The 15,605-nt window shown below is 43.9% G+C and overlaps 1 protein-coding gene across 1 annotated transcript; it reads left to right on the top strand.

Moving 5' to 3' along the window:
• The first annotated feature begins 3,827 nt into the window (after positions 1-3,827).
• Positions 3,828-15,040, top strand: PIGH (phosphatidylinositol glycan anchor biosynthesis class H). Its single transcript, XM_060263234.1, has 4 exons — positions 3,828-4,054; positions 7,029-7,238; positions 8,552-8,635; positions 14,427-15,040. The coding sequence occupies exons 1-4, from the start codon at positions 3,875-3,877 to the stop codon at positions 14,505-14,507; spliced, it is 555 nt and encodes a 184-aa protein (XP_060119217.1). The 5' UTR covers positions 3,828-3,874; the 3' UTR covers positions 14,508-15,040.
• Positions 15,041-15,605: the final 565 nt, after the last annotated feature.

The following is a 15,605-nucleotide window of genomic DNA, read 5'->3' as shown; positions in this document are numbered from 1 at the left end:
CCGGCACTGCGGCCGCCTGGCCCGCCACGCCCCCTGCAGCCGCGCCCCCGCTCCCTGCCCTAAACCGGCCAATCGGCGCGCAGTTTCCTGGCGGAGGGCCTCTTTGGACACCCCTGATCCCACCCGGGTCTGGCAAAGCATCGTGACGGTGTTAACTTCCCTCGTACTCCACCCTCCAAAATCGATTTCGCCTGCACCTCGCCCCCACCCCACCTCACCTGTTTCTCCCCCTGCGTTAGTCGCTTGGAGTTGACCCGTAGGAAACCTGCACATACATGAGTCTTTTTAAAATGTTCCCCGCCGCATTTGGAAATTTGCTTCCCAACTCCAAGGGCACAGCCAGGAAAGTTTTAAATGGCATCTGGCCCTAGTGCTATACGCACTTAGGTAGCCAATGTAGGTAGGTAGGTTGCCAAACTGGACCTTATCACAAGCCAGAAACAAAAGTGGTGTGATGCTGTCTGTTAAGAGCAACCCAAACGGCATCTAATTAAGTGACTTCTGACTCATTAAAGATTGTGCTGGTCAAGGACCGAGCCAGAGCTTCCTTTGCCCAAATACAAAGAAATACAAAGAAAGTATCTTTAAAACCAATAAGCGCTAACGTTTTAAGCTTATTTTAAGCTTTTTAAGATTTATATTTGTGTTTATCTGTGTTCTTTATAACGTTTATATCCCTGCTACCTAATCTGAGATACGTACATGCATGGCCCGGCCTGGCATGGTTCGGCCCAACCCAACAAGGTCTCATTTGTGTCAGATCCAGCCCTCATAACAAATGAGCTCGACACCCCTGTCCTAAGTCCACTAGTGCCACTAGACTCCGGCTTCATTTTTCTGCATGCAGCTTATAGGGTCACCCTCTCTGGAGCTACAGGACAGGACAGTGTGCAAGCTTTCGAGTTCTCCAGGACTCTTCGTCCGACTGGATATGTGTTTTTTTTTTAGGGGGGTGTCTCTCAGGTATCGTGTTGTTATGTTGGCTGGTCTGAATAAAGGGTACGACATGATGCCTGTTTTTGGCTGGTGCAAGTCCCCTTGATTTAGTGTGACTTGCTTGGAACTGGGCTGGACGATTCGAAGTTCAAGGGGCGTTTAAACCCCAAGCGGTTCCTACTCGTTTAGGCAAAAACGTGCTGAAGATACGTCCAGCGATCAAATACAGGAAGACAGCCGTGCTATGCCGGATGCAGCACAAGCAAAAAGCAGTCTCTTGCTATATTCGAGACAGAGAGAGAGATTTAATGTGACACAAGCTTTGGCGGACTGAAGCCACTTCATTAGATGCAGGGAGCGTGATCTTCAGTTGACAGACAGACACAACCAAACCCGCACACAGTTGCAGAGAAAACAATGGGACCGAAGGTATGCAAGACAATGGCACACAACCCGTGAGGTTTCTGTTCATAGCCTATCGAGCATGGCTTATATAGATCTAAAGGGTAACCTTGAATCCAGATGAGGCGGACTACAATAACGTAAATTGAAATGTAAATGAATAAATCATAAAACCTCATGAGGTTTGTGATCCAACTACGACGGACAGGGTTGGGGAATGAGGGCGCGCCACTGGAGGAACAGCAATTCTGTCTGACAACAAACACCAGTACTTCTTGTCCCGTGGAGTTGGAGGAGATCTGCGGGGCTGGGATCCCTTCACTGGGGAGGCCACCGACTTGAGCCTGAGCCTCTGATGGGCGGCGGGCATGCGCGCCTCTGCCGTCCCTCCCCAGTGAAGCGTTGCGACACAGACATCTCCTCCCTTCCCTGTCCTTCTCTATCAGCTCCACTCACAGATTACGCAACCCGGAAATCACCCAACGGCCCCGCTTTCTCCCTCGGTGTCTCTTCGTGCCCTGCTAGAAATACCCCAGAACCGTCCTGCCCCCTCCCGCCTAGTCCTGCTGGCCCTTTCCCAGCTGAGGGTTTCTCTTCCCGATTCAGCGCCCGCTGCCCTGCCCAGAATCCCCACGTAACCTCCTCACAATTTTTCTCCTAAGGAAAGCAACGACGAAAGGATGAGCCCGGGGCGAGTGAGTTGCATCATCTTGCACTGGGTGGGGGCTGCCGAAAAGGGGCCAGCCTCTCCGGTGAGGGACACGGGCCGGCGGACACTTGCTCCTGCCAGCACCCCCCCCGCACTCGAACATTCTCATCACTCGGAATCATATAAAACAATCTGGAACTGTCCGCTGCGAACATTCCAGTTGGCTTCTTCTTAAAGGGCCACTGCCCGAATTCTTGTAGCGTCTTAAGGGTCCGCTCAGTGGCCTCTTCTTTCCTTACTTATAAGAGAAGCCCTCAGTTACCATCACAAATGGGAACTTTCGTTTCTGTTAGTCCATTACAGTACTTTTATATGGGTATTTAAAATCGCCTGGAAATTTTTTCCCCTGTAAAGCGGATCTTGATTGCGAACGTCATCAGTTTCGTTCATTCTGGATTCAAGAGACTGTCAAAAAGATCCTTATGTGGTGGTTGGGTAATGAAGACATCTTCATGTTGCTCCACAAGACTGTTTCGTGGAGGCTTCCTAGATGGCCTCACATGCCTTACAGTCTGTTACAGGTTCTTCTCGCCTAAACTAATTGGCTGAGATTTCATATATGAAACCAACTAAGCCCAGGTAGCCCATTGCTAAATTGCTTCCCTCATGGAAAGTTACTCAGGTCACAGGAAAACAAACACACGGGCCTATTCTGTAAGAATTTCTTATGAGTGGATGGTTCTGGGAAATTTAAGTAAGACATTTCTATTTAGATAAAATTTTGATTGTATTATTCAGAGGATTTGGGTTTTTATTGTTGGGTTTTTATAATCGCAGTTTTCACAGTTTATGTATTCATTATAATTTGTTGTGAATTTTATTAATGCATGTTGCATGGAAAGTTTTTTTAAAAATAAAATAGGATAGAAAGTGCAAAATAAATACAAAATGAAACCAACACCCATCACATCATATCATAAATTTAAAAGATACAATGCGCAGAACACCAAAAATTACAGAACCATACAACGAATCCAATGTGCCTATAGTAAAGTATGTAGCATTATCAATTCGAATGGAAGAACCGGGCAGGTTGCCAAGGAAGTTGCCATGGGAGGTCAGTTATCTGGAAGAAATAGTAACTGGATTAATCCTAACCTAAATTTTATTTCTTTCTCTAAAGGGAAATCACTGAAATGGCTTTGTACATACGTCACAGTGGCACTGTGTACAAGATACGTGTATTGGTTTTTACCGGAGCAATGATAAGACTGGCCCCTGACGAACCTCTGACTGAATCTGGTTCCAATCCAGAGTCGACAACTGATTGAAGGAATTTCTTAAGCATCTCCTGGTATGTAACATAGAAACTTTCACATAAATCTACTTGTCGAGATTTCCTCTGCAAGAATCGGCTAAAAGAACAGACTACTGTGTAAGGGTTGGGAGATTTTTTTAAAAAGTGCAAACATTATATAAAGTCACCACAGATATTTTCAACATAACATTTATCATCAATGATAATCCCCACATACTTGTACCACTGTTTCAGACCCATTAACATTTTGCTCACATCTTGCGTTCCAGTGAAGAAAATACCACCACCACCCCTGCCTCGAACTATCGTGACAGCGTCATCCTGTCGCATCCCAGGTAAAAGAAAATCTGGAAGTTATGCTTAGAGGACCTGGACAACAGAATATGCACGTTCGCCATGTCGCCGCCCTGAAGACTTGCTCTCCTGCAGCTTCTCCAGTACAAGAGACAGCTCCTCCCGGGGGAAAGGGGTGGAGCTTTTCTGCCACTGAGCTGTCCGAGGCTAGAGTAGGACTGACTGAGCCTCTCTAGGCACTCGGGAGGTCTCCTCTCATCGCCTTTACCTTGGAAATGGCGGACGAAGAAAAGTACCTCACGGTGTCCGGAGAGCGCATCACGTTGCAGCGCCGCCGCCACAGCGCCTCCTGCCGGGAGTTCCTGGTGCGCTGCCCGCGGCTGCAGCTGCGGTCGCTCAGCGCAGTCACTTGCTCGGTGTGGCTGGTGGCCTACGGGCTCTTCGTGCTCTGTCAGGTACCGCACCGAAGAGGCCTCCAAGGCCCGCTCCCTTTCGCGGTTTCCCTCTTCGTCTCCTACGCCTGCTTCTGCCCTCGAAGGGGGTCCCTCAGGGGTTCTGCGAGCCGTAGGGAAAGGGACCGCTAAGGATGCACCAAATATTGCAGCCACCACTTTACCCCAACCGAGCACCTGCCCCCAACTTCTGCAGGCTCATTAGGCCTGCGTTTACTCGGCAGTAAGCGCTATTAATTTCAGGAGGGTTTAATTCTGGGGAAGGGAACATAAGAAGAGCTCTGCCGGATCATACCTCTGACCAAGTCTGCTGTATTGTACAGTGGCCAAGCAGTTGTTCTGCAGGATAGACAAACAAGGCACAGAACCAAGACTTTCTCCTGATGCCTGCACCGGTACTAGGAGGACTGCTGTCTCTGTGGAGGAAGGCTCTGTTCAGTCACCTTGGCTAGTAGTCACCAATGGACCTCTCCTTTAAATCTATCTTGACTTGTGGCCATCACTGGGGGCTTTCCCAGGGCTACTGCTTGTAAGTGGATTTTGCTATTCTTACACAGTAAAAATCCAGTTGCAAAGTGCGTTATTTAGTGTGTGTGAACACACCCACTATATCCACATAATTAAATTTATTCCCTAATTTAATTACATGTTGAGTAACAAAGTACTTTTGTCCTGAGTCTGTTGCGTACCAACTTCATTGGGTACCCAGGAGTTCCAGCATTATGGGAGGTCTAGTACTATGAGAAAGAGAGAAAAAATCCTCTCTACCCACTTTCTTCATTCTCTACCCGTTCATAGTTTTATAAACTTCTATTATGCCCCCCTTAGTATGCATAGGATTTTTATTTATGCAGTTTTAATGCCACTTTTCAGAAATCTCTGTAGCAACATAGTGAACCAATAACAGAATAACCTTCCTTGGAGGTTTTTAAACAGAGGCTAGATGGCCATCTGACAGCAATGAGGATCCTGTGAATTCAGGGGGAGGTATTTGTGAGTTTCCTGCATTGTGCAGGGGGTTGGACTAGATGACCCTGGAGGACCCTTCCAACTCTATGATTGCATCTTTTACTACTTAAAAAAAGGTGTATCATACTTATCAGTTGAATAAATTTATTATTTCATTTACTTTATAGCCTGCCTTTGTCTCCCAGTGGGGACTCAAAGTGGTTTACATCATTCTCCTCTCCCCCTTTTTATCCTCACAACATTCCTGTGAGGCAGGTTAGGTTGAGGAAGTGTGACTTGCTCAAAGTCACCAAGCTTCCATGACAGAGCAAGGATTTCAATCTAGGTTTCCCAGATCCTAGTCTGACATTTTAACCACTACACCACTATTCTCTGTCTCTGTCTCTCTCTCTGTGCCTGTCTATATATGGGAGTGCACTCTCAAAAAGTGAAATCCCTTTTCCATATTAATCTCCCCATTCTTATTACAGCATTTCCTCTCTCCAGTCACCTCCTCCTACCTTCGTCATTCTGCAAAATATAGCTTCAGCACATTGAAAATCAAATCTATCTTGCCCAGTACCAAGAGAAATGGCACTGAACCAGTTTTGCCCATGTGAGTGGAAAGGTGCACTCTACTGTCTTCACAATTGTGTTAGAGCAAGAGACCCAACACGTGCTTTGCAAAAGCAAAGTACCTGTGGGTTCAGGTCTGAGATTTGCCCAGCCTTTCTAGGCTCCCCTATTCCTGGGTAGAGAAGGTAGAGTTTTTAAAGATTTGCTATTTAGAAGGGGGGATTCTTTGCTATAACCTTTGTACATATCATGTGTTGGTATTTATTTATTTATTTAGGAGATTTATATTCCGCACTACCCTACAAGTGGGCTCAGGGTTGATTACAACATCATTGAACAATTAAAACAAGGCAATACAATAAAAAATCATTAAAACAGTTAACCTCATAGTTACAAACAGGAGACAAAATTGCTCACAAAATTGTGTACAGTACTATGTCCTATTTAACAGAGGGAAATATTGAAGCTCTGAGAGATCCCATCACAAATAATAAACTTTATTTAGCCCTACAGTCCAAAAGTACCGGAAGCAACTTTTTCATGGAGCTCTTTGAAGGCTAAAACTTGAATGTGGGGAGAGGATAAATTTGCTGTGGGAGGTCACAGTGTTTTTCCAGTCACGCCATCTGATTTAAACAGTTGGTTAATTAAGTTTTTATTGCAGCCCTGTGGCGCAGAGTGGTAAAGCAGTAGTACTGCAGTACTGAGGTCTGAACTCTCTGCTCACCCCCTGAGTTCGATTCTGGCGAAGGCTGGACTCACATAGCCGGCCCAAGGTTGACTCAGCCTTCCATCCTTCTGAGGTTGGTAAAATGATTACCCAGCTTGCTGGGGGGAAAGTGTAAAAGACTGGGGAAGGCAATGGCAAACTACCCCATAAAAAGTCTGCTGTGAAAACATTGTGAAAACAACGTTACCCCAGAGTCGGAAACGATTGATTCTTGCACAGGGGACCTTTCCTTTCCTAATTAAGTTATAAAAAGATTATGTAGGTTATTTTTTAAGTTATGCAAAAGTTCCCCAGGAGGAAGTAGTAAATGGGGGGATCCCTTTTGAAAACATGAAAAACAAAAGCCTGTACCTCTAACATTTGATGTGTCAAAACTTTTCCATGTCCCTTGTTTGGATTCTGATCAGCACATTCCCTGAAATGCCTGCATTGTCTATTGTTATCAGTTTTGATGTGTGTTTATATCACTGGAGAGTATATGTTCCATTATTATGAGAATGTATTTAAGTATACCTTTGTACAGTATTTTAGATTTCTATATAAACTCCAATCTCTCCCTGCCTGCTTTCACAATGGGTTAATGTATGGAATTTTTTTCTGCACCTTCAGACTGAATAGTTTCATTCCATGTAGTTATGGTTTCAGCTCATTGGTTAATTAGGCAGATATAGAACACTAGTTGTAGAATTTGATTTTAAATTCCTTGCTTGTTTACCATTACAGAACAGCATGGTGCTCTCTGCTGCTATATTTGTCACACTGATCGGTTTGCTTGTGTATCTGCACTTTGTGAGGATCGACCAGGAGTCCCTGCTGATTGTTGGCTCACTTGGAATACAGATGACTTCATACTATGCTTCTGGCAAAGAGAGTACAACTTTCATAGAGATGAACCAGGTAAAAGATGTGGTCATCAATGAAGCCATCTACATGGTAAGCTGCCCTTGTATTCTGTGTCACCACTCATTCAGAATTTCATCTCTTTGCTTTCTATATTCAGCATGCACAAGAGGGCAGAATTATATGCCCAGAAAGAGCTTCTAAAATTTATATGTCTAAAAGGAGATATAGAGGAGATATTGTAGAGGAGCCTCAGATAATGTTGAGTCCATTGGTGTTCTGTAACTACAGATAAAACTCATTTCTGTCCCATGGTGACTTTTCTTCTGAAATGAGAGGACCCTGAGTAGGTCCTCTGCAGCAGATCTGATTGGGATGCAGAAGTTGACTGTGAAGTGGGGGTTAAACTCTTGAGTTATCCAGGAGACAAATTTATCGACCCTTGTTTCTCTTCTAGCTTAGAACAGTCTCCATGGTGGCACCAGATTTGCCAACCATTCTCGGATATAACTATCTTGGAAACCCTTCAGTAGCCATTTTTGTAAGATGTGGTACCCTATTGCTGATCACTTTTGTGGTCAAGAGGGGGAGAAAGGGAATGGGGGACAATGGAGAAAGTATGTTTACTTGTTTCTTCATGTGGTGGTAACACTAAAAAGGTTAATGAGTGCTCACAGTGTTGTTGTAGTGCCTAGTACCACTGGCCAGATCCTAAAGACAATCTACTAGAAAAACTATGCTCTATTTTGGTGACTGAAGGAGGTTTGGAAGTTCTTTTAAAGGACTATTACACTCTAAGATGGAGGGGCTGTGGCAGTACAGGGAGCATGCACCTTGCATGCAGTCAAATCTCAAGTTCAATTTCTTAGGGTTTTTTTCTTTTCTTTCTCTGTCAAGTCACAGTTGATGTATGGTGACCTCATAGGGTTTTCAAGGCAAGAGTCATGTAGAGATGGTTTGTCATTGCCTGCCTCTGCATAGCAACTGCCTTGGTGGTCTTCCACCCACATCTAACCAGGGCTGACCCTGTTTAGCATCTGAGATCTGACAAGATTGGGGTAGCCTGGGCTATCCAGGTCAGGGCTCATTCTCTGGTACCCCATTGGAAAACATCTCAAGTAGCAAGGGTTGGCAAAGACTATTCTCTGCCTGAGAAGATGGAGAGCCACTACCAGTCAGAATAGACCATACTGATCTGGGTGGACCAATGGTCTGGGTTGGTATAAGAAACCTATGTTTGTTCATATTTTGCACTACCATTTGAATGCTATTGTGAGCATACTGACAAATGATAACAACCTCTCATGCTGGAGTTTCATTTATTTTTAAAATGATAAGATTGAAGCACTTCTCCTGACAAATTTCTCATTGTTCTATTCTATTTGTGTGTTTTTCTATTTTTGTAGCAAAAGGTTATCTATTATCTATGTATTCTTCTTCAGGATCCTATAGAACCTCATGTAGTTTCTGAGGTAGTGCCACTGTTTCAGGTGAGTTCAAATCTAGGGAGCTTAATTTTTCTTGCTTGGAAGCATGCATTATTATTTTTTTCCTTGTTGGGGATGTCACTCACAGATGTTTGTTTTTGATATTTCTTCACTGGGGGAAGTACGCAGGTATGTCATAATAAGTGTAGCAAATACATGTTGCATCATGTCTTCTAGCCTTGACTGTGGCCTTTTTCTTCCAAAATTCTAGGCAGTGTTATAGAGCATTGCTTCTTATCAACCCAGTGCCCGGAAACATCCCTGTATCTTAGTGTGAAATTCATTGACTTGCAGTAACAGCACTTTCAACTGAGCAGTGACATGCTCAATTGAGCATGGATTGACTGCTGAACTTTCTAGGTAGTTGGTTTTGCACAGGTAGGTGGGGCAGTAACCCTTCTCACCCTTTGGTGCATTTAACTCCTAGTTTTTCTCAGTTATGTCACCTCTAAAGAATACAATTTACCACCCCACTGAGCCTATTAACACTTCTAAAATCACGTACAGAATTTAACCTGCTTTTCTATGAAACTCACAATGGCCCCTTTCATAAAGATAGGCTCCAAATGGACTTTATACTGAAATGCTTAAAAGTCACTAGAACACCAGGGGAAAGGACAGGATGGGGAGGCTAGAAATAAAATACAGACAAATTAACTTTTTTATTTTCTTACTTTTTGTTCTAAGCAATAGTAGAAAGTACCATTTAGTGCCTATTCTTCAGTGTTAATGTTGATGGAGCTATTGTTTATTTTGTGGTTCACCATATCACATTAATTTGAGATGTTAAAACTTGGCTCTTCTTTCTGTTATTTTTCACATTTTTGCCATGCCAAGTTTAAAAACTTATATCTGCAGCTGTATTGAGCATTAGGACAAGAATAGTTTAAATAAACAGTTCTATAAGATTGTAACAGAAGTCCCATAGGCGGTACAAACACCAAATATTGACCATAATGGGAAAGATTGTAGGATGGACTAAGCGATTTTTGAATAGGCATAAAAATGAAGGATGATCTTATGAATATGTACAGCCCATCATTGTCTAGTCAAAACCTTTCTTGTATTTAGGAATACAACCAAACAGATGTATTTTCATTTATTGGATTTCTTAGAATAGCTATATCCCATATTTCTATAAATGTGGAAGATAGCATTAATATTCATTAAACTATTTTATACATTTCAAACATAAAAGTTATTTAAAAAATCAGCATCCACAATGAACAAAAGCTCAACAGATTTCAGAAGAAACTGCTAGAAAATAAAACTGCCTTTCTACAATCTGAAAGATAAATATGATGGAACCCACCGTACTTTTCTGAGGAGGATATTGCTAAGGTAAAGGATAACCACTTAGATGGCCCTATTTCTAATTGCTGTCTACCTCACCTTTGGAGATATCCCGTTCCTTGGATGATGGAATGGGGAAATAAATAGGAGAAAAGATGGTCTTTCGAGTACTGTGGTCCCTAGGCTTTTAAAGGAACATGTCCCAAAGCATGGGGTCTATTCACAGTATTATTAGTGGCTATAATTTTAATATTTTAAAAAAATCAGATTTTTGTCTAGAAAATGCAAATTACACAAAAATGAAGTGAGAAAATGGGACATATGGTGATAAAAGAAGATCACAGTGTAGTAGCTTTGGACTTGGACATAGGAGTCTAAGGTTTATGACCCAACTTAAATGACAAGGGTCATTGGGTGATCTTAAGTCTGACAATATTTTTGCAGAATATGTTAAGCCTGACAATATTTATGCAGGATATTAAATACCATGAAAGCAATTAGTTAATTTTGAGAATCACACATTACAGGAATGATTTTCTAATCATAAAAATCACCCACAAAAAAACCTAGGTACCACACTTTACTAATAAAGGTAAAATGTAGTCCCCTGCCTATCTATGGAACTGCCTTTCTCTGCATGTTCCCCAGAGAACACTGCATTCAAGGACACAATACCTACTGTCCATCCCTAGACCAGAAGAGGCCAGGCTATGTTTCACATGGGCTAGAGCCTTCTCAGTGGCAGCACCAGAAATGTGGAATGCCCTCCTGAAGGCCATAAGAGCCCTGCGGGATCTCTCTACTTTCTGCAGGGCCTGCAAGACTGAATTATTTCAACAGGACTTTAACATCTAAGCCAGGAGAGGACTGCCACCCCACATTGCTAAAGAGCTATGATTACTATAGGATCACTATCAGGAAAGAAAGAGCCCGTCTATATCGAAGTTGTACAGCACCATGGCATGTTTTAATTGTAATTGTATTTTATTGGTTTTAAACTGTAATTATAAATGTCTGAACTGGCCGTTAGCCGCCCTGAGTCCGGTTGTGGAGAGGGTGGGATAGAAATTTAAAGTAATAAATAATAAACACCAGGTCGTTACCGACCCATGGGGTAACGTTACATTAGGATGTTTTCTGGGTAGACTTTTTGTTATGGGGTGGTTTGCCATTGTATTCCTCAGCCATCTACTCTTTACCCCCAGCAAGCTGGGTACTGATTTTACTGACCTTGGAAGGATGGAAGGCTGAGTCAACCTTGAGCTGGCTACCTGAACCCAGCTTCCGCCGGGATTGAACTCAGGTCGTGAGCAGAGCTTGGACTGCAGTACTACAACTTACCACTATGTGCCACGGGGCTCCACACACTTTACTAGAGCAATGACTAAAAATGTTTTTATGCGCATTGTTTGATAGTTTGTTAGTTATGCAAAATATATTTAACATATACAGTGCTGATATATAGGAGAAGGGTTGGAGCTTAGTAGTAAATCATCTGCTTGGCATGCAGAAGGTCTCAGTTTCAATCCTCATCACTTCCAGCTAAACAGACGTGAAAGACTTGTGCCTGAGGCGCTAGAGGTGATGTGAAAGACCTGTGCCTGAGAGCCCCTGCTAGTCTGAGTAGACCTTGATGGAATGGTGGTCTGATTCAGTATAAGTTTGTGTCTTAAGCACAGTTACACCTGTCTAAGCCTGTTGACTTCACTGAACTTAGAAGGGTGTCGCTCATTTTAGGGTTGCAGTGATACTGTCTTTATCAATGAGTGTATTAAGCAGCACGCTTTAAAAAAAGATTAATGGTTCTTTTAATCATTTGCTGTTAAGTGACATGAATACTGTAGTGATTTAAAAATGCAGTGGTGGCAGTCTTGGGACAGAAGCTCTGTGGTCATAAAGCATGCACAGTACTAATGATAATGCTGGAACTTGTATTTTCCCAGCTCCAAATTAGACCTTAAAAAAAAAACTTATAGTGTTTGGTTGCATCATGAATTAAGCACTGTTTCCTTAAGAAAATTGTCCCTGGTTCAGAAGTTTCCAGCAAGGAACCCTACGCTAAATAATGTAGTTTTTCAGAGCACCACTGTACTGAGTTGAGATATCAGGTGCCTGAGAAACTCCATATCCTAGTGCTTCTAAGATCTGGGACACTGTCACGGACATATTTAGCAGCATTTCAGGTGCTAGGGCAGGGGTGGGGAACCTTTTTTCTGCCAAGGGCCATATGGATATTTATAACATCATTTGCGGGCCATAAAAAATATCAATTTAAAAAAAGTGCTTCACCGAGGGAGAATGATTCACGCCAGCAAAATTAATGCAAATAATTATTTTTCTATTTGAAGTCATGTGGGGAGAGCCTAATCTGGCAGACAAACATACATACACACCCCTGGCCTGCCACCCTAGGCAAAAGCCCAGCAGGAACTCAGTAGCATATTAGACCACATCCCCTAATATTAGCATATTAGGTCACACCCTCATTATATATTAGGCCACACCATCTGGGATAATCAAGTGCAAATTGAACTGTGACAGTAACTTTTCCTTGCCCTGCAGCAAGTCTGGGCCCTGTGATCCCCGCTTGGCCCTGGGGAGGCTGCTGCACCGTGCGGCTGGGCCCCACGATCCTTGCTGGGCAGCCAGACCCCAGGGAGGCTGCCACATGGCCTTCTATGTATCTGTCCAGCAATCCCTGAGGGCCAAACCAAGTGACCTCGAGGGCCGTATATGGCCCTCGGGATGGAGGTTCCCCACCCCTGTGCTTGGGAGTAATAGAAATCTCACTGAAAAGCATCCTAGGATGGGGTAGGGATGTCTTTGGATTGTTTCACATTCCTAGAAGAAGAAGAATTGCAGATTTATACCCCGCCCTTCTCTCTGGATCAGAGACTCAGAGTGGCTTATAATCTCCTTTATCTTCTCCCCCCACAACAGACACCCTGTGAGGTGGGTGGGGCCGAGAGGGCTCTCACAGCAGCTACCCTTCAAGGACAACCTCTGTTAGAGCTATGGCTGACCCAAGGCCATTCCAGCAGGTGCAAGTGGAGGAGTGGGGTATCAAACCCGGTTCTCCCAGATAAGAGTCCACACACTTAACCACTACACCAAACTGGCTCTATTGTTGTCATTTTTTTCCTAAGCCCAAAGAACACATTTCAAAACTGAGTTTGGGTTTCTGAAGGTTGTAATTGAGCTCAGGAAAAAGATTAGCTATTTCCATTTTTAAACATTATTAGCCATTTGTCAATTAGACTGTAGAAAATTTGTCCATTAGTGATAAGCAGGGGTATCAAACTCATTTGTTGTGAGGGTTGGGTCTGACATAAATGAGACCTTGTTGGCAGTGTTCCCTCCAAGCTGAGTTAGTGTGAGCTAGCTCACAAATTTTTAGCCTCCAGCTCACACATTTTTCTCTTAGCTCAGGAAAAATGGCCCCAAAACACACCTGCCTCACACACCCCGCCCACCCACCGCTGCACCCCCACCCATGGTGAGGGCAGGCACAGTGGCGGAGCAGAGGAGGTCTGCATGGGCTTCTGGCGCCTGCGCAGTGAGGTCTCGGGAGTGCCTCCAAGACTGCAGTGTGCTGGCACGGCTCACCTGCGGCTTCTGTTCAGCCTTCTTGGGCAGACTTGAGAAGGCTTAGCAGGGGCTGCAGGTGAGCCGCCTTGCCTAGCTGCTCTCGTTTTCAAGGCAAGAGTAGCCGGGCACAGGGGCATTCTCCTCTGAGCTTGGGTTCCCTCATGAGGGAAGCTGGGTTCGTTGGAGAGCACACAGCCACTCACTGTCCGAGTGCTCTCAGCTTCCCAGGTTTGCAGCCCAGGAAACTGAGAGCAGGAGGGAGGGGGTGCCCAGTGGCACCCCGTAGGCAAGATGGTGCCCTAGAAGAAGAAGATGACTGCAGATTTATACCGCACCCTTCTCTCTGAATCAAGAAACTCAGAGCAGCTTACAATCTCCTATATCTTCTCCCCACACAACAGACGCACCCTGTGAGGTGGGTGCGGCTGAGAGGGCTCTCACAGCAGCTGCCCTTTCAAAGACAACTCCTGCGATAGCAGCTATGGCTAACCCAAGGCCATTTCAGCAACTGCAAGTGGAGGAGTGAGGAGTCAAACCTGGTTCTCCCAGATAAGAGTCTGCACACTTAACCACTACACCAAACTGCCTAACTTGCCTATTCTCACCCACTGGCCATTGCGATTGAGCAAGCCTGGCAAAGCAAGCTGTGATGCAGAAGGAAGCAGATGACAGCCAGTTGCTCGGGGCCCTGATAGGAGCCCTCCTGGGGCCTGATTTGGCCTTGGGCTGCATGTTTGATACCCCTGCCATAGAATTTTACCGTTCCAAGCAATTTGATGAACCATCTCCATTCTTTGAGAGAGATAATTTTTTCCTGGTTGCACTGTCTCTTTTTGTGTGAAGCTTCTATACTCCACCTTTTATTTATAAATTGCAACATTCTTCGGCCATTGAGTTTTTCTCTTTTTTACAGAGCTCCAAGCCACGCCTAGACTGTCTTGTGAAAGTGTACAAAAGTTGCCAAGAAATCTTGGAGCAGAGCAAAAAATCTTGACATCAAACTGTAACACAAAACCCTTATCAAGGTAGAAAATGTTCTACTTTGCAAAGATTTGTTAAAATATATGCAGAATGGCAAACATGCTAATGAACTTGACAACTTGATGGCAGTGGATCCTAATGGACCAGAGAACTGGAAACTGCAGTTGTGTTCTGGGCAGACTGAACATACTGTCTTGGAGAAATGTTAGGGGGGAAATCTAAACCAGACCCATCTCTTCTTTGGTCAACATGATGTTGTAAGAAACTTGACAATAATCTTCTTTTCTGTCAACAATTAACTCTGCTTCAGTGAACTGAAATCTACAAGGAAAGTTCAGCAGCAATGGGCTGATGAGTGCCATATGCAATCTTGCTCCTGTTCTTAATGCATGTCCGTGAACGAAGAGAAGCTGGCAGCAGCATTGAACTGTTTTCTGAGGGCTGATAATTATTTCATGGGGCCTGCTGATATGCAGGCTTATCATTAGCATTCTGTAATTGTTATCATGTGATTAAAATGCTTTGCTTTCTGGATTGTTATAAAAATAATTGTATTTTCACCTGCATTTACCTGGCTGACAAGTAGTATAGATCCTTTTTCTTCCTGGATCTCTTGAAAACACAAATCAGAGAGAACTGCATGAGGCCAATGACATTTCAGGTTCTCAGGTCTTAAGTAACAGTCTTACACAACCACACAGGAAACCGCTTTTGGAAGGAGGATTTCAAAAGTGATATGGCAGTGGATAGATAGGCGGAAGTTGCTTTTGCAAGAAAAAGCCATACAGTTCTCTCATAATTGGTATACAGTTTGGACTGTGGATTGGTAAGCTGTCAAATGGTAAAATCTATTCAGTTAAAAAAATATCTAGACTGTTCCACCTAGAGACTTGAGGCAGGTAACAACACTTAGCGCCACCTAAGCAGAATGTCACCCTTCTAAGTCCACTGAATACAACTAGAAGAATGTGGCTGTATATCTAACAGCCAAAGGAAAGGAAAGGTCCCCTGTGCAAGCACCAGTCGTTTCCGACTTTGGGGTGATGTTGCTTTCACAACATTTTCATGGCAGACTTTTTATGGGGTGGTTTGCTATTGCCTTCCCCAGTCA

The sequence above is a fragment of the Heteronotia binoei genome, chromosome 21 (genome assembly GCF_032191835.1).
Source record: "Heteronotia binoei isolate CCM8104 ecotype False Entrance Well chromosome 21, APGP_CSIRO_Hbin_v1, whole genome shotgun sequence".
NCBI classification, from domain to species: domain Eukaryota; kingdom Metazoa; phylum Chordata; class Lepidosauria; order Squamata; family Gekkonidae; genus Heteronotia; species Heteronotia binoei.
Note: the sequence above shows the minus strand (reverse complement) of the source record. Positions and strands in the feature narration are given on the sequence as shown.

Coding starts and splice junctions, on each gene's coding strand:
- PIGH (XM_060263234.1), top strand. CDS start 3,875: ATGGCGGACGAAGAAAAGTACCTCACGGTGTCCGGAGAGCGCATCACG. Junction 4,055..7,028: donor GGCTCTTCGTGCTCTGTCAG/GTACCGCACCGA, acceptor TTACCATTACAG/AACAGCATGGTGCTCTCTGC. Junction 8,636..14,426: donor AGGTAGTGCCACTGTTTCAG/GTGAGTTCAAAT, acceptor TCTTTTTTACAG/AGCTCCAAGCCACGCCTAGA.